Genomic DNA, 25,132 nt, shown 5'->3' with positions numbered 1-25,132 from the left:
TCTTGTACGTTTTAGAGCAATCTTTTCAAATAGGTAATAATCTTAAAATCATTACATACACACAAGACGATGAAGTTTAAACATTCATTTGTCAACATTTACTATCTACTATATACCAATCACTTTGCTAATTAAGCTATTGATATAGTTTATGCATAAAGATTTTTTTTCAACATAGGTCCTGCAAGGTAAGTACACTTTGTATAAATTATCAAAGTAAATTTCTTCTGTCACAGTTGGAAATGACTGCAGACTATTAAAACAAATTTTTAACTGGTCTTATAAAATTGAAAGTGATATTCATGTGCAAGTTAGGATTTACTGGTTTTCAATGGCCAGCTTGTATGCTACAGTTTAGTCACCAATTATGCAGATTCCAGAACCCTCCCTTGATCAGTGGTGGAGTTTTGCAGGACCAGGGTGGAGTTTGCATTCCGTAGTTTTAGAAAATGCCCCAGGTGATTTTGCTTGCCAGCCTTGTTAAGAAACCGGAATTATTTTCAAAGGAACTTTATACTTTATATCCATGTAATACAGCATAGCTCCACTAGAGGAAGCTATGACTCAGGATGAATATTTTCCCCTTTAAAAACACTTCTTTAGTTCATAATGCTGTCCAAGAGGGAGAACAGTTTTGGTTGATGATGTGAAATAAAAGATATCTGTCAGGCTGTTGAAAATGAGTTTTAGAAATAGTAATTTTTAAAAGCAGTCACAAAATATTTAGGTAACACTTTCTGTATGGCTCATATTAAAATTACCAGTATTTAGCAGAAATGGTAACCATATTTCCTTTTGCATCTAGGAAGAAGAAAATCCACTTATTCATTATGAAAAGGAAGTTACGCTGAACAAGTTATTAATTTGGTCTTCACATAAAATCACAGAGTTTCGGAGCCAAAAACCCCTTAAAAAGCAGCAAATATAGTTTCTTTCTGATACAGATGAGAAAACTACTAAATTCTGCATGGAGATTTACGATTTGCTCCAAAGAAAGTTGCAAGGGGAGGGAACACTTGAAGAATACCACTGTAGCGGCCGGGCGCGGTGGCTCAACCCTGTAATCCCAGCACTTTGGGAGGCCGAGACGGGCGGATCACGAGGTCAGGAGATCGAGACCATCCTGGCTAACACGGTGAAACCCCGTCTCTACTAAAAATACAAAAAAACTAGCCGGGCGAGGTGGCGGGCGCTTGTAGTCCCAGCTACTCGGGAGGCTGAGGCAGGAGAATGGCGTAAACCCGGGAGGCGGAGCTTGCAGTGAGCTGAGATCTGGCCACTGCACTCCAGCCTGGGCGACAGAGTGAGACTCCGTCTCAAAAAAAAAAAAAAAAAAAAAAAAGAATACCACTGTAGCAATCCCCTTAACTGGAGTGCCTTGCAGTTTTTGTTACCCTCAACAGAAAAAACAAACAAACAAAAAAATAAAAAAACTACAGAGTTGGAAGGAACCTACTTTCTTTTTTGTGTGTGGATAAGAATGCTAAGACCCAGAGTGGTTATGTCCTGTGCAAAGTCATGCTGCCAATCATGTGCCATGCAGCTAATGTGGAAGTAGGTATGTTAATGGCCAGAACAGAACTGTTTTTACCCTGGTTCCCTCCAGCTGTTTCATTTGGTAGCTCAGCCCTCCTGTAACAAAGAACTGCATTATGGCTAAAGGCAATGTTTTAAATAGGGTGAAGGCTTTACATTCTTATCAAGAATTTATGAGAAAAAGCTGATAAAATATTTTTACTCCATAAAGGAAATATTGTATTGAGTACTACATATCAAATGATTGTTGCAAACTAGTACAGCAACCGTATATAATTTTATGTGAGTCACAGCAATAAGTTCACATATTTGTTGTTTTTCATAAAAACAACAAAAAGTATTAAAATCTAATTAAAAAAAATACAAGAGCAAAGAACTGATTCTATCTACACACTGCTCTTGGAGAGCAATGAGGAGAGTTCTCAATTGCAGCAAAGGGAATCCCTCCCAATACAGGCCTCTCTAGCTACATCCAGTCCTGTAGAAACAATACATTTGTTACAGTGAACTCACCATGTATAGTTTAGCCATTTTCCTGTTACTTATGTCTGCTATAATGTCATCATCATCACCTCCACCTGGAAGCTCCGGCTTTTCTCCTAAGACCTGGAAAAAAGTGAACAGTGGATGCAAAGATAAAGACCTCCCATTAAAGGATACAGAGTTACAAAAATACGTTTATAAAGACATGGATTGTAAAATATTTGCAATTAAAATGATAAGGTTCAAACACTTCTCATCAATTCATCCACAGTAGTCCTTTTCACATGGGTCAAATCAATCAATTACATTACGTAAACTGAGTTTGCTTGTGATATGAATTTCCAAGAAAGGAAAATTCCTAATTTGAAAGCCTAAGTGTCCATATTACTGAAAGCTAGAAGGAATTAATTAAAATTTGAGCTCTATGTTCAGCTCTGCAGCAGAATTTGTTCTATAACCTCTGCCTCTAGAAATAATCTCTAAGGTTTATGAGTTTATTATAATAAAGATTTGAATCAAAATTACTATTTGGAGGTAAAATACTATTATAATTATTGACATATAGGATGAAGTGCAAGCTCTTGATCACCCAAATCACGCTTTGTTTTCTGCTGTATCCTTGGCACTTGGAACAGTTCTTGGGACATAGTATATGCTCAGTAAGTATTTGTCAAATTAATGAATAAATGTATTTATCTATTCTGTGCATATGTGATGCAATCCAAAAGTCCAAAATAGTGTTTGGTAGAAAATACATTTGAATCTGCTTTGAATTTCTTTATATATTAAAATAAAAAATATGTCTATGAGTAATTAATTCATTAAATTAATTTACACAAACAGCATAGAATGTCAAGGACAGGAATCAAATGTAAACTTTTTCTAAATAATTTAATTTTTATAATATAGATATAAATTCAAGTTTAGAAAATGCAAAGGTGTTCATTTAGATACAACAAATACTTAATACACAATGAGTTCCTTACATAATGTGTTTTATATTCACTATTCCTTACAATATATTGCATAAAAATGTGTACAGCAAAATACCAGAAAACAATAAAAATATACTTTAATCCTTGCATGAGTATAAGTATACTCTCAAATTGAGAGATGCATCAGAGAACTTATGTTCTCTGAGAACATACCTATCTATTTATTTGTACTATGACCAATAAAATATTTTAGATACTGTACATGTTAAATGATTGTAACACAGTTTTTCTTTTTTTGCTAAAAATAGAACCAAGCAAAAAAAAAAAAAAAACCTTGTGACCAAAAGCTTTTTTTAAAAAACACTTTTGCTGTAAGTATGTATAGCTTGTAAAAGCCATCAAAGATCTCCTCACATATACTTTTCTAATTCTACTCCAACTAAGACCATAGTTTGGAATAAACAGTTTGTGTTAAGGGCATATCTAATACTAGGAAACCTCCCAGGGGGAGGACCCAGTCTGGGATTTGAGGCACACTCTAACTTTTAATTTTCAGACCACAATTCCCATATTAGCCAGGCATCTTAATTAGCTTCTCAAAGGACTGCAGCATAGTTGAGAATTGAACCCAAAGGGTTTAACCAAAACAGGCTTAACTCCGGGGTAGAAAGATGCTGTGTATTTGTCAGGTATCATCTCTAAGGATCACTTTAAAATTGAGTTCAACTAAGCGTTTATCAAATATTTGAGGTCACTGAGGTATATAAATGAGTTTCTAACCACATTGTCCAACACTTAAGGACTTTACATCTGGCGTAGAAAGAGCGAAATAACTAAATATGTTCACTTTATCAACTAGGCCATACATTTTGATCTTTGACATAAACTGTGAATACAGCTTGGAGTATCATGCCTGAATGTAAAACATTTTCATTTTGGGTTGCCCACGTGATTGGCATTTAGCTCATATCATCCGTTGCATGTGAAATAACATATATTTTGACAATTTAATGGGGTACAAACACAGAGAAGCCCCATTTGAGGGTGTTACATAAAAATTTCATCAATTGTTCTAGCCAAGATTTATCTTGCAAGTTTGGAGCTCCTCTTTCTTTCAGTTATTTTTTGTAAGTTTCTGTTTAAAAGTATTGCCATCATCTAAATACTCCAAACTGAGCTTATTTTCTACAAAATTAGCCACTCTCAATTCTCCATTTGTGTAATGTATCTTTATTCTCTCCTCTTTATATGGACTTACAATTATGTGGTCAGTTTTAAATACTTCCTCTCCTGCACTTTGGATCTCCTACCCACTCCTACCCACTTATTATTTTTAATAATGGTTAGTCACTGATTCCCGTCTATTCCTTGATTCAGACCCCAGTGAAGGCCCTCATCCCTCTTGTTGTGGGTAATAGCTCTGCCAATTCCACTTCCTTCAGTGTCACCTCATCTTTTCATCCTAAAAGTTATCCTGGACACTGGCTGCAAGGCCCCTTACTTCACATTACTCCTCTGTTGTAGGAATATGACTCTAGATCAAGGAAATCCTGTCATTTGCAACAACATGGACGAACCTATTGTATATTATGCTAAGTGAAATAAGCCAGATACAGAAAGATAACCAATGTATGATCTTATTAATAAGTGGAATCCAAAATAGTCCAATTCATAGAAATAGAGTGGTAGAATGGTGATTACTAGGGGCTGAGAAATAGAGGAAATGGAGAAATGTTGGTGAAAGAATTCAAACTTCCAGATATAAGATAAATAAGTTCTGGAGAAAAAATATAGTATGATGGTTATACTTATTAATAATGTAGTTTATACGTGAAATTTGCTAAAAGAGAAGATGTTAAAATATTTTCACCACACACACAACGTGACAGATGTTAATTATCTTGATTGTGGTAATCATTTCACAACTTATACATATATCAAAATACCATTTTGATAGATGTATGCACATCATATATATACGCATCTATCAAAATATCATATTTTGATAGATGTATATGTACAAACTTTGTCAATTATCCCTTTATAAAGCTGGAAAACATTTAAAATTTCTTTTTAAATTTTTAAAAAATAAAAAATAAAAACGATTTATATTTTACGTCTGCTGCAGTGGTTCCTGAATTTCAATATACTCAAGCAACACCTGTGTGACTTTGTAACTACAGATTCTCAGCTGCCATCCATTGAGTCAATAAACAGGTCTATGGTGAGGCCCAGGAATCTGCAATCTAGATTATTCTGAATTGGGTGCTCCTACTGACCCAAAACTTCTGTCTGAATCCCAAGTCCCCTTCAGATGCTGAATGTCATCTATCCTGCATTATTTCTCAGCATTCTCTACCTTGTACCCACCTCTAATTAGGCTGACATACTCGGCGTTCCCTGTGGAAGCCATGCCCATTCTTTCCCTCTAGCTAGCTAGGAAATTAATAATCACCCAGCCTTAGAGTTTCTAGGTTCTCACGACCTGTCTCAAGACCACCCTTGGTGGTTGTTTCTTTCTTTCCCTACTATGATCCAAGGTGAACTTTTCTTTTTAAAACTTAAGCAGGCCTATGTGGAAATTTGCATTTTTAGATAAAAGGACCAGGAGCTAAGAAACAACTGCTATACTCTTTTACTCTCTTAATCCTTAGTTTTTCACAGTATGTACATCTGTTTTTACTTATTCATTTATTTTTTACCTTTTAGTCAACTCTACCTACTTTGGATAAAAAATTCCAACATTTACACTGGCTTGTTCTCAAGATGTGGTTTCCCTTCTTTATATAAAAAAGTCAAGATGTTTGGCCACTTTAGAATAAATATTTGTAATGCATCATAAGAAAACAATAATGATGTATAACCTGGAAGAAAGACAATATGTAACTCAAAGCTACATATCACTGTGGATGAAAATGTGCCAAGTTGGTGCCAAGTCCTAAAGGCATTTAACATTGAGGGCCTTATGTGCTCCCAGCAGAACTCTGGGAGACAGGCAGGACCTGTATCATGATTACTTTAACTTCATAGATTAAGAAAATGAGACCGAAGGAAGTTAGGAGTTTTGCCTTAGATCTGTGTCTCATAAATATTAAAGCAAATATGTAAACCCCAGGCATTCTAACCTCTACTTCAAAGTTCTTTATATAGAAAATGAGGCATTTCATTCTTCTTACTTTAATCATTTTAGGGTAGATGACTCTGGTTTTATTTTCACTAAAAATAGAATCAGCTCACAGGTTCCAAGAATGGACATTTTAATTACTCAGTAAATTCTGTATCTTACTTCCTTTCCTTAACTGAGAAACAATCAGTAGAGTGCAACATATGGAGCATAGAAATAAATTGTAAGAGTGAAGCTAACCCTTGTTGTTACAGTATATTTACTTGCTGCAAGGCATTTTATGCCTTAGATAAGACAAATATTTGATAACAGGGAAGATCCACAGAGATATAAAATGACTGGTGATTCTGAGGAAAGCTGCAGACTTATTTAGCCAGCTCCACCCACTCTAGATATAAGATTCCAATATTTACTCTGCTGCTCTCTCTCAGTGATGGCCTCAAAAATACCTTTATCCCTTTATTCATAAATAAAATAGAGGATGATTTCATATATTAAAGAATAGATAAAGGTATTTTAGAGGAGGGAAAGCATGTGAAGTATTTTAGAGGTAGGAAAGCATATTTGGATAAAAAGACAAAGTGAATTGGGCATCTGCAAGAGGTTTAGCTATAGTGCAGTGCTGTCCTATAGAAATTTCTGCAATATCAAATATTCCATATCTGTGCTGTCCAACACAGTTATCACTAGCGATTTGTAGCTAATGAGTACCTGAAATGAGGCTAGTGTGACCAAGTAACTGAATTTTACATTTTATTTAATCTTAAGGAATTCAAATGTAAACTTAAATAGTCACTGATGCCTAGAGGATGCCAGATGGAGAGTGCAGCCGTAGAGGCCTCAGGGAAATGCTGTGGCAGTGGGGAACTTATCATGAGGCAGGACTGAGCTTCAGCATTCCTGTAATATCAGGATATTAGAGGATAGATGTTGAAGGGTGAAACTCATACGAAAGTTATCCCCAAAGTTACTATAATATGGAAAGTTACCTTACAAGTTACTATAACATAGAAAGCAAAATCACAAGCCATTAAAAGCCATAAGCCAGAATGCCAACTTATTAAACAAGAGCAGTTGTTTTCACTGGCTGCATATTAGAACCATCTGGGCTGATATAAAAAAGAATGCCAATGTCTGAATCCAATCTCTAGAAATTTGGATTTATTTATTCTGATTGGAGCCCACGCATTGTATATTTGAAAAGCCTTCTGGGCCTGGTTTGGTGATGTGATTCAAGTGCTCAGTGGCATCAGCTTTGCTGGACTGGTTTATCCACCTCAACCATTGGGATAGGTCTGCCAAACATTTCTGAGGTTCACATAAGCTTGCTAGAACACATCTCCCCTGGACACATTATTAGGGCCTGGTGGTCTGGGAGCTGCTGTGAGGCAAATCTCAGGTATTAAGATTTTAGGTAATTTGACTTTTCTGGCCATCACCAACCCTTTTTCCCTAAGGCTTCAAATCCACTTTGGACATTTCTGTCTGATCAGTGCTCGGAGGAATGCTTCTAAAACTTGCCTTTGGGGTTCCTAATTTCTCTGCATTCCTCCACTGTCTTTTTGACACCTCCCTTCATTTGGCAGGATCAGGCAGACTGAGCCGGGTGGAGCCGCTACTAAGAGTCTCTGTAATCTTGTTTCCACATTTAAAGTGGCATAATAATACGGTTCAATTATTATGTGATTACTACTATGACTAGCATATGGTGAAAATTCAACAAACGGTAGATCCTGTACAACAAATGGTAGATCCTTTCCTCACCTTTATATATGCAGAGTCAAATCTTTCCCTGGTCAAAGCATTACTCTTTCTGTATTATACAACCCTGCATATTACTGGACTAATCCTTTGCATGATGATTTTACCACTGGACTTCTTTCTACACACCTCCTCATGGACTTACACTTTATTATTTGTTCATGTACTGATCTAATGATTTTGTAAAGTAATCTATATGTCTTGGTAATGTACCTTTGTTAAAATCTTGTATCTTAGAATTAAACTACCCATGGAATATAGATCCGTATGTCCCTCTCTAGGCAAAACCTAGAGAAAAGTCTTTTATGCAATCAGCAAAAGAGTAGGTGACAATGCTGAGAAGAAGGAATACGATATAGTAATCTCTTCCTTTCACTGAAGTTTCTCCACAGTTGTGGTGTCTATGATATCATAAGTCCTTGATTATAAAACTAATTCTCTGATCCTCCTCTGTGTTTCCATCGTATTTTCCCATATAGTCTTGTACCTACGACCTTATTTTGGTGAGGCAAGATATATCTGTTATGTAAGGTGTATTTCTTGAGTGTCTATAATATTCTGGCTTTGTGGGAAACAGCTGAGTCTACAATGGTTAACAGGTTAGCTTTGATCCCTGCTTCAGGTGAACTGACTTTCAGTGCAGTGTTTTAGCTGTTTGGAGTTGCTGTAACAGAATACCACAGACTAGGTAATCTATAAAGAAAATAAATTTATTTCTCACATTATGAAGTCCAATATCAAGGTACCAGAATCTGGTGAGGCCTTCTTGTACCTCCATCTCATGGTGTAAGGAAGAAAGGCAAGAGAACGTGGGGAGCAAGAGAGCAAGAAGGGGCCAAGCTCGCTTTTATATAATAATAAACCCATGCTGGAGAAATAACCCACTTCTGCAATAATAATGTCAAACTATTCATGAGGGCTCTAGTCATCTCTTATCAGGTCCCATTTCCCAAAACTGCTGGGTCCACAAAGACCATTCTCCCCCTCTCACAGCTGGGGCTTCACTACAGTGTCTCTGGTAACATTATTAGTCTCAGTAACTTCTTGCTTATTTTCACTGACTTTGGAAAAGATTATGCTCTGGTAATCTAAGTTGGACAAAAAACTAAGTTGGATAAGAGGAGAAATGGAGAAGAAAATAGGGCACCCCTATAGTGAGAACATGAGCTAAACCTCCAGGAGTATTTTTTCACTGCCCATATCGCCATATACATATACACACATTTATATGAACTTGTTTAATTTTATCTCCTCCTTTGAGGAGAAGGTACATAAACCTGATTTATATATGACCTTTAATTCAGTTTGGCTAAGTTTTGTTTCAATGGCAAGGGAGTTGAGAAAACTTTTTTATCTACATAATCCAGAAAATTTCCAAGTATGAAATTTTAACTGAGCAAACTCAAAAATGGCTTTTCAGGTACTCTGAGGCACATAAAAATATTTGCATTCCTTCTATGCTGTACATTAAGAAAACATATATTCTTTCCAAAAAAAAGTGCACCCCAATTACCCTGAACCTAATGCGTCTGTAGTTTGGATGAAGAGGTGAATGCTAATGGTAAGAGCTATAAAACAAAGGGGTAAGCCAGTTGAATTAGTCAGTTTTCGCACTGCTATAAAGAAATACCTGATACTGGGTAACTAATGAGGAAAAAAGGTTTAATTGACTCACCATTCTGCATGACTGGGAATGCCTCAGGAAACTTACAATCATGGTGGAAGGTGAAGGGGAAGCAAGGCACATCTTACATGGCAGCAGGAGAGAGAGAGGGAGCACACAGGAAAACCTACCACCTTTAAAACCACCAGATCTCATGAGAACTCCCTCACCATCAAGAGAACAATATGGAGGAAACTGCCACCATGATCTAATCACCTCCCACCAGGTCCCTCCCTTGATGTGTGGGGATTACAATTACAGATGAGATTTGGGTGGGGACATAGAGCTAAACCATATCACCAGTCCACTGAGTACAAACACTGTGCTATTAAAACTAGTAATTATTATATGGAATATATAAAATGAGGCATAATTATCAAAAATTTCTGGCAAAGTTTTTGAAGTTGTAAAATAACTTCACAGCAGTTGGGATTTCCCTTGCTCTGTATGTTTAAGATCTTGGTGTCTGTAAGAAAGACTGCTTGGGTGTGATCCACAGATTTCTTTTTTTTTCTTTTTTTTTTGGAGACAGAATCTTGCTCTGTCGCCCAGGCTGGAGTGCAGTGGTGCGATCTCCACTTACTGCAAGCTCCACCTCCCGGGTTCATGCCATTCTCTTGCCTCAGCCTCCCAAGTAGCAGGGACTACAGGCGCCCACCACCGTGCCTGGCTAATTTTTGTATTTTTAGCAGAGACAGGGTTTCAACATGTTAGCCAGGGTGGTCTTGATCTCCCGACCCCATGATCCGCCCCTCTCGGCCTCCCAAAGTGCTGGGATTATAGGTGTGAACCACCACGCCCAGCCAATCCACAGATTTCTTATTCTTATTTCTAGTTGAGCAAGTTACATAGCCTATCTGTGACTCAGTTTCCTCATCTGTAAAATAAGGATGTAGTAGATGCTATTGGTGCTCTGCCCATATCACCTTGATCTAACTTAGAGGTCATTTGTAGATAGTGTCTTAAAGCTCTAAGTCTTCTGTTCTCTACATGGTGGCATCTTCTGGCCATGGAGCTGTCTATAGATAGTGTCTTAAAGCTCAAAGTCTTTTGCTTTCTATCTGGTGGCATTATCTAGCCATGGAGCTGTACTGTGTCCAAATACAAGGCAGACTGGAGGTTTTGCGGCATTAAGAACCAAGGAGCAACGCTCAAGCAATGAGAGATGGGAGTTACTGGCTAGACCCAGCAACCACTCAGCCTTCTGAGGGCTAACGCCTGAGGGTCTCTTTGAGACTCAGCCCCAGTTGCTCACTGCAGTAAGACATCTGTTAACAAAATGTTGTCTCACTTTACTCCTACTTGGTGCTTTCAGGATCATCTTTCAAATAACAGCCTGCCCTCAAGTCCTTGTCTCAGAGTCATCTGTTGGAGGACCACAACATAGACAGTAAATAAAAAATGTTTCCATTTCATAGTAAGTGTTGTAAGAATTAAATCCTGTAAAGCCCACAGAAGACTGCCTCTTCTGTGGTTAGCACTGAATGTTTGTAAAGGTAGTAGTTGTTAGCTCTTTTGCAGCAATTAAAATCCATTTCCTAGATTATTTAATTCCTGTGTTAATAATAAGAAGCACTTGTATGTTATCAAGAAAATGTAACAAAAAGATTAAGGAAGGAACAGAAAGTTCAGCCTACCAGTGAGCCATCTACATTTACCCTTATAGAACACAAGATGAGAGAAGTTGTGCCCTCCCCTAACAATAGTGTTCCATAACAGTGAATATCACAACGCAATTTTAGAGCATTTGCTCCTTGATTCAAAACTGTTTTTAATCAGCATATTTGTCTTTTCTACATGCACTCTATCAGACATTGTTGAGATGTATTTTCGATAGCGGATTGCTTTTTAGTTTATTCATTGCAATAGAGCATTAATATTTAATTTCTCTGTGATACATGGTTTATGACTTCACTACCAACATATTTCTATGAAGTTTTTTGTTTACATACATATACTAATATATTTTAGCAGCATGTTAGTACCTTTTTCATGATCAGTACATTATGGGATATCTGACACTGAGAATTTCCTCTTGGTTTCCACTGAGCAGAATACTGTATTTACATGAAAAAACCATCCTTTCCTTACAAAGTCACTTTAAAGTCTTTTAAATAAATATATTATTACATATGCTTTTTTCAAAATAATGTAATTCTAAAAATTGTGATGCACTAGATACCCTTGCAAACATAATAGCAATTCTAATACAATAACACTAGTTTATACAAGTGCTGTCAATATAACCCAGTTCCAACACTCTGCGATTCTAGGCTCTGGAAAAACAGTACTAGGAAGCACAATCCAGGTGGTCACCATTTTAGGAACCTCTTTGCAATACGTGAGCATATTTCCTCATGATATTAAACAAATGCTTATTATCAAATACATACTAAGGAGGTGTGAATTGCTGAATCTTGCAGATTTGACATTTTCGTATCCGGGCTTGGCTAACTCTAAGCACAATATGTAAGAGGAAACTGATATAAAGTAAATATTATTGTTTATTATTATATAACTAAAGACTAATTTACTAAATGAATGCAAGAAATCATGAATCACTGAATCAGAGACCTGGCCTTTTTATATCTGTGTTTGGCTGATTCTTAACACAAATGATAAGATGAACTTGACCTGAAATTACTGAAAAAATACAGTCTGACTGTTAGTTTTTGTTTTGTTTTGTTTTTTGTTTTATATTATCACTATTGTGACAAGTGGAACACTAAAAGGATAGAATAGAAACTGCCATTATAGTTCAATATTTATATTAGCTTATCAATTGAGATACACACCTTTTGGGGCAAAGATCCATCCCTCTCCCCTGTCCTACCCATTAAATCCATCTGTCTTGGAACTGCATTATCCTGTTTACAGAGTCTATTGATATTCCCTCACTTCAGCTGCAAGCTAAAGGGAAAATAACCTCATTCAGAGATGATTGCCAAATGGTGTTAATTTGGATTGATTACATAACAGTGGTAACTTATCTGTAAGGTTACAAGTCTTCATGATGACTTTTGGTGTGACAAAGGGGGAGATTACATGAAATGTTATTACTTTATTGCAGCATATGATAAGCTGTTACTATATGAATTTCTTATCTTTGTTCAGAACATTTCAACTTCCCCCACTGGATGAACTGATGAGGAGCAAAATGGGTATCCATATTCAATACTAGAAATCCAGGCAACAAATTAATTAATAACAACAAATGAATAGGGTCTTAAACAGTGCCTGGCAAACAGTAAGTCATCAATACATGGTAGATCTAAATAGCTAGAGCAACTATAGTGTTCTAGAGAGCATCGCAACCTTGGGGCAGGTGCTCCTTATCACTGTAATACTTTGGATTTCAGGAGTGTACTAAGTATTATTGCAGTAAAGCAAAATGGAGAAAATGCATTAATTACAATGCAACAAAGAGGAGAAAGGGAAAGATTCCCACTTGCTTGTATTTCTGATAGTTCATCTCTTCTCTATATGCAGTGTAGCCTCAGGACTAATTTAGAAAGGGTTGCAAATATATTTGCTCCCTTTAACTTGAGAATCTTTGAATGGTAAGTCGGTAAATGGACCTGCTCTTTCCCAATGACTCTCATAATAATGTTATTTCAGTCAAATGACAAATACTTGATGAGCAGCGCCTATGTGTCAGGCACCATGCTTCATGAAAGAGAGATTCCAAAATATTTAAGACATTGTTCAATTTCCCAAGGACTTACAAAAATTCCTAGCAAAATAAAAGTGGTATAAACAAGGAAACTAAAACTACTTGGAAAACACACAAGTATTTAGACCCAACTGATATCTCAGACAACTCAAATTTCCATTCTTACAAAGTACAGAGTTTCAACTAGAACTGAAAAAAAAAAAAAAAATAGGAGAGCAACAGAAAAATAGTTTAATGAGTTATTTTTTTGTATGGGTATTACAAACTCATAGAGCAACCTTCACCTTTTTTTTTTTGTTTTAAGAGACAGGGTCACTTTCTGTTGCCCAGGCTGGAGTGCAGTGGCTATTCACAGGCATGATCATAGTTCACAGCATCTTTGAACTCCTGGACTCAAGCAATCCTCCCACCAGAGCTTCCCAAATAGCTGGGACTATAGGTGTGCACCATCAGCCTAGCTGTATATTTATTTATACCATTTTCCTATAAAGCTTTAAACGCTTTCAAAAATGCTATATATACTGTTCCAAAGTGGTCGTGAGGGAGATTTTCACAAAGCTCCCCATTTCAATTACTAGTACTTCTTTGGTTCATTCGATACAACCCTACAAAGATAAATGGAGAATGATTGATTTATCTAATCAAAGATCACGCCCCAGAAATAAAGTTCTTTCCTTTCACTGTAGTATCATTTTCAAAACAATCATTCTTTATTTAAATGTACAACTATATTTTCATTAAAATATTAAAATATAAATCCATGTAAGTCCAGTAAACTTAGGACAAACATTTCCCACAGAGAAACTTTAAGGAATGCTGACAAAATTCTAAGCTTCCAAGTTCCAATTTGATTTGGTAATCTTTTACTTTGTATGCTGAAATGTAAGAATGTTCCAATGATCAAATTATTAAAATTTAAAAATCACTCCTATTTCTGTAAATTTAAATTGTGTAAGACCTTTGGAAGCACTAGCAATGTGCACAGACTTTTAATATTAAGTTTGGGGAAAGAATAAGACAAATGTACCAGAAGACTCAATAATAAAGCACTACATGTGTGTAGTTCCTTGGAGTTCATGGAGCAAATTCACCTTTAGTCCAGAGCAGTGAGCAGTGGTGGCCCCAAGAGTTCTGAAAGAGGCAGTGCTGAAATTGCAGGCAACAGCCAATCAGGGTCGCCAGGCCGGCGGGCAGCAGTGTTACATGCTGTGCTGGCAAGAAAAGAATTGGAGTTTTGTGGCTGCTGGATTCTAAAAGGGGTGATGACCTGACCTGAGAGGGACGTAAGGTAACATGCATTTTAATTCACAGATGAAGAGTTTTAGATACTAGCTACATGTTTCCTACTGTGTGAAGTACTTTCACTTGGAGTATATGCCATCTGCCTAATATGTGGGACAGTATTGCACTAAGTATAAATAAGCTCAAGACTTGTTCGTTGTTTTTGAGAGGCTATAACTATCACCTGAAAAAAGAAGAGGAGCAGAATATTCGAATTATCCTTTCTAAATACCAACTGTCCTTCTATATAAATCTAGTTGGTCTTAAAACTTACTTTAATCAGCATACGACTTTGTTCATGTCTACATCAACAATATCACCTAAAACAGGGGTATTTTTAAAGCAATATCATCCTCTAAAAAACAGAAAAACAAGCATACTTAGTTTCTGGAACTACATATTTCACAGTTAATTGTCTTAATTATTCAAATACGAGTGAGCAATGAGTTAGAGCTGTGAGGGCTACGCAAATACAAAGGCAGTGCCTGCCCTCAAGGAACTTAGTATTGATAACATATACATTTTATTTTGCAAAGTACTTTAAAGAAATGTGGCTAAAAATTTACTCTTTGCCTCAGTAGGCTTTGTAGAGTACATCGCTAAAAGATAATTTAAGAACTATGTTCACTATTCAACTCTAGTTTTTACTAACAACACAGCCAGATTAGCATAGAGTAAATATCCCATCAACTTTCCAAGGGAATGGCTGAATACATTCTTTTGTTTTCATACTTTGAATTATGACTTATTAAAACAAAAGCAACACATTTTCTAATTTGGGAGAAGCTTTGGAGGTTAATCTAGACTATATGCTAATATCATAGTCTAAAATAGGATTTTCATCATGAGAAGTCTTCCAACAAATTGTGGTGTCATTCAGACCATGCGCTCTGGCCTCTGAGGACCCTCACGACTTATTTTCACACTTTCTGACTATTTTCTAGCGCATGCTTATCTCCTCAACCAGACAATAAAGTAAGCAGAGTCTTCAGATTTCATTGGGAACCAACCCTGCACTTGATAAACAGTTATTAATGAAGATATAATATGTTATTCTGATTTTCTTTTTTTTTTAGGTCAAAAATCTGAAACAATCATTGCTTGTATGACTTTCCAGAGAGCCTTACGGTTGTTTTATAAAAGCAAGAGTTCAACAACAGTTCAGCAACACAGCATCTGCCCACCATCTCCCTGTAGTATTTTTACTGCCAGTATTTCACCACCAGCATTTACAATGATTATAGGCTTAACGAATTCATTAAACTATATTTAAAAAGTCTTTCCAGAATAAAAAAAAAACTGTTGTTGTTTCAAACAACTTGCCCCTTCTTCATCTTCATTCTTTTTATATCTACCGGGTGCTGGTTTTTTTTCTTAATGAAAGTCTATAAAACATATAGATATTTTTTCCTTGGGTTGTTTTTCTTTTCTTTTCTTTTCTTTTTTTTTTTTTTTTTGCTTTCCTCCTAATGTTTACAAAATGATTAATCAAGGAATAAAGTTTGGGACCTTAAGGCTAGTGAAATATTTAATTTTTCTTCACATTCACTGATTATTTTAAATACGAAAAGAAGAAAGATCACGAAAAAAACTTTACATAATTTATGTGCAGTCATTTATGGTAAATACATTTGCAGCAAAAACAAGCTCAGAGTAAAATCTGACTTTAGTTACAGAGTTTAGTTTTTTCCACATACAGGACTGTCTTCCTATGTAGGCACATAGGCTTTTAAAAGTACTAAAGATGCAGAAAGGAGTGAGCACACATCCTGTTTCCCCAGACAGTCTTGTTAATGATGGTTGTGTTCTGTCTCCTCAGTGCCCCCTTTTACTCTACAATGTGCTTTGCTTTGGAGGATAAATTTGTGGTCACCCTGGAGATAAGCCATATAAAAACTGTGTGAAAATAGTGTGATCAATAGCTGAAATACTTCAAACTAAAGACAAATTTTTCAAAAGACTCTCAGAAAAGTTTGAGTTTCAGTGTTGAGCACTTTAATGTGTTAGACAAGTTCAAAAAATTCAGCACTGAATACAGACTAGTGAAAACAGGCTCATTTAATTGATTAAAATATGCTTGCTTTCAAGCCATTACTAACTTTCACATAGAGAGGCTTTCAAAGTTTTTAAAGTTAATAATTTTAAAAGAACCCCATTAGAAATGAATCATTTAAAAGGTCAAATTTAGGCCGGGTGCAGTGGCTCACGCCTATAACTTCAGCACTTTGGGAGGTCGAGGCTGGCAGATCACGAGGTCAGGAGTTTGAGACCAGCCTGGCCAACATAGTGAAACCCTGTCTCTACTAAAAATGCAAAAAATTAGCTGGGTGTGGTGGCGGTCACTTGTAATCCCAGCTCCTTGGGAGGCTGAGGCAGGAGAATCGCTTGAAGCCGGGAGGCGGAGGCTGCGGTGAGTTGAGACCGTACCACTGCACTCTAGACTGGGTGGCAGTGCAAGACTCTGGCTCAAAAAATAAATAAATAAATAAATAAAGGTCAAATTTAAAAGATACTTGAAAAATTTTTAGATTTTCAGAATCCATCTCTAGTAAAATCAACAGTTGCACTAGAGTCTCAGAAAAAAGAATGACATTTTTTAATCTTAAATGAGGATACTCTGTGTGTGTGTGTGTGTGTGTGTGTGTGTGCGCCTGTGTGCGTGCATGCTATAGACTGATTTGGAACACTTCTGAAGCCTATTAGTTCCCTTCTAAGAAAAATATTTGCTAAATGCATAAAACAAGATACAAAGTATTATAATAGAAATAAATTATTTTGAAATGCAACCATTAAAATATCAAAATATATATATTTTAAAGTTTGGTAAAGTAATATATGAGCTTTTCATTAGCTCATTAAATACTAGTGAGCAGAAGATCTAATAACAATAATAATTACCAAGTGGCAGTGAACATAAATGATATTTTCAGGTTGTGTACAGTAGCTATAATGTGATCTGAAAAGTCACAGTACTGTTCCTGCTACTCACATTTGCTCATTACTTTCACAATTGGAGGAAAGGCCATATTTCAGTTAAGAGGTTAGTGAAAATAAAGTTGTAATTCTTCCCAACCAAGTTCATGAGCTTTTTGTATTCTATCCTTATCATTACAACACTAAGAAAGCCTAGAAGTCAAACAAGTTTGTTATAGGTGCTCAATTAATAAATCAAATAATTACTCTTTCTTGTAATCAGACTACGAAACTACATTTCCAAAAACAAAAAGCCCACTGAATGCTTTTTTTTCCCTTATCTAATAAAGGTTTTCACTGTAAATTCATCTCAGTTCATTGTGTGGGTGAAAGCAGTCAGATAAAATGTAGTATAGACACTGAATGTATTGAAAGAAAACAAAGTGGGCGCTTTGTAGGATTTTTCTAAAAACCAAACTGAAAAGTCTTGGAAACACAGACGCGACATTTTATCTTAAGCTTTATATCTCTTTATCCTTATCACTAATATTTAAAAGCCAAATTATATTTTTGCACAGTTTTTCTTCATTTGCATTTTCTTATTTTAATTTTATGGTGTAATGTATTAATTGACTGTTTACACTTTCTTTTCCAAGACGTTGAATGAAATCCAATAAGCAAGGACACCAAATATGTACATGCACAGCAAGGCCCCTCAGCCACAGCAGCATCACTTCCTAGAACAGACTACAAGTGGCAAATGAGTGGTAATTAAACACAGCTGCTGACCAAGAGGTAAGGTAGAATCATAGATCATTAGAACCTAAAGGACCAGAGAAGCCTTTTGTCTAACCCTTCACTTTGCAAATGAGGAATCAGAGACAATGAGTAGTTAGGAGACTTGGTTTGGGCCAAGGGTGACCCTGGAGAAGCATCAGTGATGTCTGATAGTTAATGTAACACTCTTCTTACCACTTCACAGGGCGAGTCCTGTTCCTGAGCCTGCTTCTATCCAAGCATAGCTATTGAGATAAGCGGTTACAGTCAACTAGAAATACATCTTGTTTATAGATTTTTGCTTCCAAATATGTCAAATTAGAAGACTTACATGGTTGATCCCATCTCTAGAACAGAGGACTTAAAAGATCAAGAATTTGTTTTGAATATTTTTCAAAGTCTGATTTATTAGCTATGTTATTCTAATCAGTGAAAATCCAGTAAAACTATCCCTAATTTTATCTTAATTTTTTAAATGGCTTTTTTTTCTGATTATAAAATGAATCATATATGTTAATTATAACAAAGACAAATGAAGAAGAAAACAAGCAGCCACATCCCAAGATGTAATACTGGTAATATTTTAGCATATTTTTCTAGGTATATACGTATGTATGAATACAGAGCTATATACACATATTATACATTAGTATAATATTGTGTATAAAATTTTATATTCTGCCTTTTCTCCTAGCATTATACCATGAGAATTTTCCCCACTGAACTAAAATTATTTCCAAAACATCATTAATGTGAAAGTCTGTGTCTGGATGTTATTAAAGCAATAACGTTTAAAGACATTACAATATATAAAGTTATTTCATATAATTTCTGATCACTGGATTTTTAGGCTATCACTGGACCATGTAACTCTACTGCATTAAATTTCTGTAAATCAAAAATATTAAAAATATGTTTATGAGATAGCCTTTAGATAGGTTTAAATGCAAATCTAAAATTACTGGAGGAAAATGTATATAATATCCCAGGAAATCAGAGAAATGAAAACTCAGAGATACCACTTACTGCTATTAAATGCAGAAGTTTCTAAAAGATATTGTATCAATAGATTTTGACAGGGCTCTGTAAAGTCACAATGGAACACAGTGCTCATACAAGGAAGTAGCAACTGGTGCAAACATTTAGTGCCTGGCACATCGCAGGAGTACAATAAATATATTTGTTGTGTGAACAAATGGAAATTAATTTGTGAATACATATCAAGACATCTCAATATAGTTATGCTCCTTAACTGATATTATTATTTAAGGGAATATATACAATATACACACTTAGGTAGTCACTGCAATATTCTTAAAAGACAAAGATTGGTCACAACCAAATGCCTAAGATTCATATAATGGTTAAGGAAATGATGTAGGTCTATAGAGCCAAGAACCCTTAATTTTCACATTAATTTAAGAACTACATTAAAATCATACGTGTGTTGCCTGTAATTCTTAGCTTAAAATGATTGAAATATTTTAAATACTGGCATATTTAATCTCTTGGTGAAATATTTTATTTAATTCTTTTAATGAAATACAGGTTTAGCATCCCTAATCCAAACATCTGAAATTAGAAATACTCCAAAGTCTGAAACTTTTTGAGTCCTGATGTTATGTCATGAGTAGAAATTCCACCCACAAGTACTTAACACACATTTTGTTTCAGGTGCAAAATTATTTAAAATATTGTATAAATTTATCTTTAGTCTGTGCATGTAATGTGTATATGAAACATAAATGAAATTCATGTTTAGATTTGACTCCCATCCCCAAGATGTATCGTTTTGTATATACAAATATTTCCAAACTGCTGGAAATTCAAACCCTGAAACACTTCTGGTCCCATACACTTTGGAAAAGGGATACTCAACCTGCAACTATTAATTTTAAAATTGAAGAAAACCACCGTGTTTGAAAAAATCCCTGAGAAAGCTGGGCGCAGTGGCTCATGCCTGTAATCCCAGCACTTTGGGAGGCCAAGGCAAGCCGATCATGAGGTCAGGAGTTCAAGACCATCCTGGCTAACATTGTGAAGCCCTGTCTCTGCCAAAAATACAAAAAATTAGCTGGGTGTGGTGGTGGGCACCTGTAGTCCCAGCTACTTGGGAAACTGAGGCAGGAGAATGGTGTGAACCCAGGAGGCGGAGCTAGTAGTGAGCAGAGATCGCACCACTGCACTCCAGCTTGGGCAACAGAGTGAGACTCTGTCTCAAAACCAACCAAACAAACAAATAAACAGTAAAACCCTGAGAAGCCCAGATGAATAGATGAAAGAACTATTAATATTGTCTTCCTTCCAAAATACATTCCTATAGTCAATTTCAGAAGTGTCACTCATTTGTTTCTCCTCATATACTATAGAAGATAGGGCCAGAGCTTCCTTTGATAGTGACACCAACAGTGAGAGAAAGTCATGTTGAAAGAAAGTTTTCCCAGTTCCATCACTTAGATAACCCTGTTGTTTCCTCTTGCTAATTGTAGCTAGGCTCACTATTGAAAAATGTGTTGAATCTCTTTCCCCTTCTTCACCACCCTGCGGCCGCCTTACACACACACACACACACACACACACACACAGACACACACAAAGAGTTGGAGTGGTAACCCTTTAACAAACAGCAGGAGTTACAATACCTTTATAAGTTCTGAGGGTTCACTTCCTTCTTCCACGACAATTAGTTCAGACCTTCCTTTCCTTTCATTGTAACGAATGCCAGTAGCTACCTGGTTTGCCTTCAGACGTTCATATTTGTTGCACAAGGAACCACACCACTGATAAATTTTCTAAAAGAAAGAGAGAGATCTGTTGACCCTAAGAATATGAGGAAGACATTCAGCCACAGTGTAATACTTTGATTCATCAGGAAAGAAAAAGGAAAATTAAATGACCTGTTGTTAAGGTGTATACATAATTGTTATACTTCATTCTGCATCCTGCTGCTTTCAGTTAGCATTACAAAGTAAGCAGTTTTTAAGCATGGAAAATATAATATATATATCACCTTTCTCTGTGTATATAAGCTATAAATTACAATTTATAAAAGTAAACATATGGATTAAATTTGAAATAATAAATATACCACACTTCAGAAAAGTAGTCAAGAATCTGTTAAAATAAGATACTCTTGATGATCATAAAATTGATATAACACTTTTGTAAAACTATTCATGTTTTTAAATTGACAAATACATATTGTATATATTTATTGTGTATAACATGATGTTTTGATATATGTATACATTGTGGAATGGCTAAATCAAGATAATTAATATATGTAAAGCAATTTAACAATTCTTATCAAGAGCAATAAAAAGATTGCTATTGTCCCAGTAATATCACTATCTGGCACTTTAATAAATTATTCATAAAAGGAGAAAAAAACCACACATATAAGGGTGTTCATTGCTATGTGACTATATTGGTGAGGCCCTGGAAAGGCATTAATTGTTCAAGAATAGGAAAATAGTCATACAAATTGTGATACATATGGAAAATTTGATACATAACTGTTAAAATTAAACTGTAACATCAAAACATGAAAAAGTAGAAACAGAATAACTGGGTGATATATTGTAGAGATTATATTAGCTACCATTTAGATTAAACTACTATATATTTTAGATTGTAGATTTTAGTATAGTGTCCAGAAGGTACACAGATACAAATGTAAAATAATAATAAAAAATTATCTCCTCCATTAACATTGTTTACCAAAAGAAAGAAAGAGAAGTTGAATAACACCCAGACCTGGAGGGGCTGTGGGAACGGGCATTATCATCCACTATTTGGGTGGTATAAACTGACACAGGTTTTTTAAGGGTGGTTTGGTATCATTATAAAAAAATTAAGGCTGGGCGCAGTGGCTCATGCCTGTAATCCCAGCACTTTGGGAGGCCGAGGTGGGCGGATCACGAGGTCAGGAGATCGAGAACATCCTGGCTAACATGGTGAAACCCTGTCTCTACTAAAAATACAAAAAATTAGCCAGGCGTGGTGGCAGGTTCCTGTAGTCCCAGGTACTCAGGAGGCTGAGGCAGAAGAATGACTTGAACCATTCATGAGATCATGCCACTGCACTCTAACCTGGGGGACAGAGCGAGACTCTGTCTCAAATAAATAAGCAAATAAATAAATGTGCTTTTAATGTCAAGAAATTCCTTTTATAGGAATCTATAATACAGAAATATTCAAACATGAAATATAAAAACAAAAGAAACTATTGCAGGAAGTCAGGGACCCCAAACGGAGGGACCGACTGGAGCCATGGCAGAGAAACATAAATGTGAAGATTTCATGGACATTTATCATTTCCCAAATAATACTCTTATAATTTCTTATGCCTGTCTTACTTTAATCTCTTAATTCTGTTATCTTCATAAGCTGAAGATATATGTCACCTCTGGACCACTATAATTGTGTTAACTGTACAAATTGATTGTAAAACATGTGTGTTTGAACAATATGAAATCAGTGCAGCTTGAAAAAGAACAGAATAACAGCAATTTTTAGGGAACAAGGGAAGACAAACATAAGATCTGACTGCCTGCAGGGTCAGGCAAAAAGAGCCATATTTTCCTTCTTGCAGAGAGCCTATAAATGGACGTGCAAGTAGGAGAGATATCGCTAAATTCTTTTCCTAGCAAGGAATATAAATATTAAGACCCTAGGAAAGGGTTCCTCCTGGGGGGAGGTCTGTAAATGGCCACTCTGGGAGTGTCTGTCTTATGTGGTTGAGATAAGGACTGAAATATGCCCTGGTCTCCTGAACTATCCTCAGGCTTACTAGGATTGGGAAATTCCAGCCTGGCAAATTTTTGGTCAGACTGGTTCTCTGCTCTTGAACCCTGTTTTCTGTTGTTTAAGATGTTTATCAAGACAATACATGCATAGCTGAACATAGACCCTTATCAGTAGTTCTGTTTTGCCTTTTGTCCTGTTTCCTCAGAAGCATGTGATCTTTGTTCTCCTTTTTGTCATTTGAAGCATGTGAGCTTTGTGACCTACTCTCTGTTCTTGCACACCCTCCCCTTTTGAAATCCTTAATAAAACTTGCTGGCTTTAAGGCTCAGGTGGGCATCATGGTCCTACTGATATGTGATGTCACCCTCAGAGGCCCAGCTGTAAAATTCCTCTCTTTGTACTCTTTCTCTTTATTTCTCAGCTGGCCGACACTTACGGAAAATAGAAATAACCTACTTTGAAATATTGTTGGCAGGTTCCCACGATATCTGGCGCCCAACGTGAGGCTCAAACCCAGCACCTGAGATTAAGAGTCTCATGCTCTACTGACATCCCCCAATAAGAAACAAAACAAATGGCCATCAATAAGAGGATGGCTAAACAAATGTCATTGCATGAATGCTGTCTACTCCTCTTCAGTAGCTAAAAATTAAGGAAAATGTTTAAATACTGATGCAGAAAATTAGTGAAGGTATATCATCAATAATACAATAAAGACATAGAATAATATAATTACGTTAAAGTAGAAACAAAAACACAAGCTCTGCCTCTGTGTTTGCACAAAAAAAGATAAACTGTTTTAAGAGATTCAGAGGGCATGCATATGCAGAAAGCCTTCAATGTTTACTGTATCTAAGTCAGTGATTTTTTTGTTTGTTTTTATGTCACATACCTTACTAGGTGCTTATTATGCTGGGGATAAACAGATCAATAAGAAAAAACTAGCAAGGAGAGGTGGACAGGTAAAAAAATTGGCTAATAATACATTTGCACTGTGCTTGGTTTTCACAACATTCCCACACACATTTCATCTAGTCAGCCATGTAGAGTTGTGGTTAAATGTGAGGGAAATGGACCTAGACTGCCACTTCCTGGGTATTTGATAGTGTGTTTGCAATTTTTCAAAAGAGTAAATAAATTAGAAATAGCAAAATAAAACATCCAGAGAAATGGACTCTTTTCTCTGATTACATTTCCAGCCCAGAGTCATTTCTTCACTCAAAAAATGGTTTACTGAGTGACTAAAATGGGGCAACCTCTCTTGTAGGTACTGGAAGCACCATTCTGAACAAAGTAGGCTTGCAACAGTCTCTATGACCCCCACTTAACATTCCTGATTACCTATTCCACAGTCCTCTTTAAGAAAAAAATACGCATTTTAGGAATGCAAAACTTTATAAGAAATAAAATCAAAAAGACTATGTCTAGCAATCTTTTTCTCTCAAGAATTGAATGCAGTTATTTAGTATGGTCAAAGGGTGTTTCTTTCCTATTTCTAAAAGAAGAGTGCATTTCTATTGTTTCTTTTTAACCTCTTTGGCATTGGAATATGAGGCTCACATGTGGAGGTCATTTGAATACCATGACAAAGTTAGCAGTTACAAAGAGTGAAAATAAAGGACTCCCACTGATCAGTCAACTCTTAGCCACTGAGCATTAAAATCAGATAATGGAGTAGCAAGGTAATTTTTAAAAATACAGAGATGTGAGCCCTCCCCTTAGGAAATCTCAGGTGTGTTCTGGGCAGCTGTGTTTATTAAAAGCTCCCCAGGTGATTCTAGTATTCAACCAGTGCACACCAGGTATGATGTACTCTGAGCACACCACACTTGTTGTGCACAATAGGGAATCTTTAACATCTAATTATCCAATACAACTCAGCAGACTTTTCTGCTGAGCACAAACTAGTGTTTTGTTTTGAAAACATTTTACTTGACTCATGACAGAGAAACATTGACCCTACAAATCAGAATATTTTTCCTATACATATCTTTGTTTTTGTTTTTAATTTTTAATTTCAATAGATTTTTTTGGGAACAGGTGATATTTATTTAGATGAATAAGTTCTTTAGTGGTGATTTCTGAGATTTTGGTGCTCCCATCACCCGAGCAGTGTACAGTGTACCCAATGTGCAGTCTTTTATCTCTTACCATCCCTCACCCTTTCCCCTGAGTCCCCAATGTCCAATGTATTATTCTTATGCCTTTGCATCCTTATATCTTAGCTCCCATATATG

The 25,132-nt window shown here is 36.0% G+C and overlaps 1 protein-coding gene across 1 annotated transcript in view; it reads right to left on the bottom strand.

Annotated features, from left to right (window-relative positions):
• Positions 1–25,132, bottom strand: part of SCIN (scinderin) — an 85,445-nt gene that overhangs the window by 29,366 nt on the left and 30,947 nt on the right. Inside the window, exons 4-5 of the mRNA XM_033193155.1 lie at positions 20,789–20,938; positions 2,050–2,142 (exon numbers count right to left, since the gene is read on the bottom strand). Of these exons, the coding sequence (XP_033049046.1) occupies positions 2,050–2,142; positions 20,789–20,938 (243 nt within the window). The remainder of the gene's footprint in view (positions 1–2,049; positions 2,143–20,788; positions 20,939–25,132) is intronic.

This window comes from Trachypithecus francoisi, unplaced genomic scaffold (genome assembly GCF_009764315.1).
Source record: "Trachypithecus francoisi isolate TF-2019V2 unplaced genomic scaffold, Tfra_2.0 Lachesis_group4, whole genome shotgun sequence".
Taxonomy (NCBI): domain Eukaryota; kingdom Metazoa; phylum Chordata; class Mammalia; order Primates; family Cercopithecidae; genus Trachypithecus; species Trachypithecus francoisi.
This window is presented reverse-complemented; position numbering and strand designations above follow the sequence as displayed.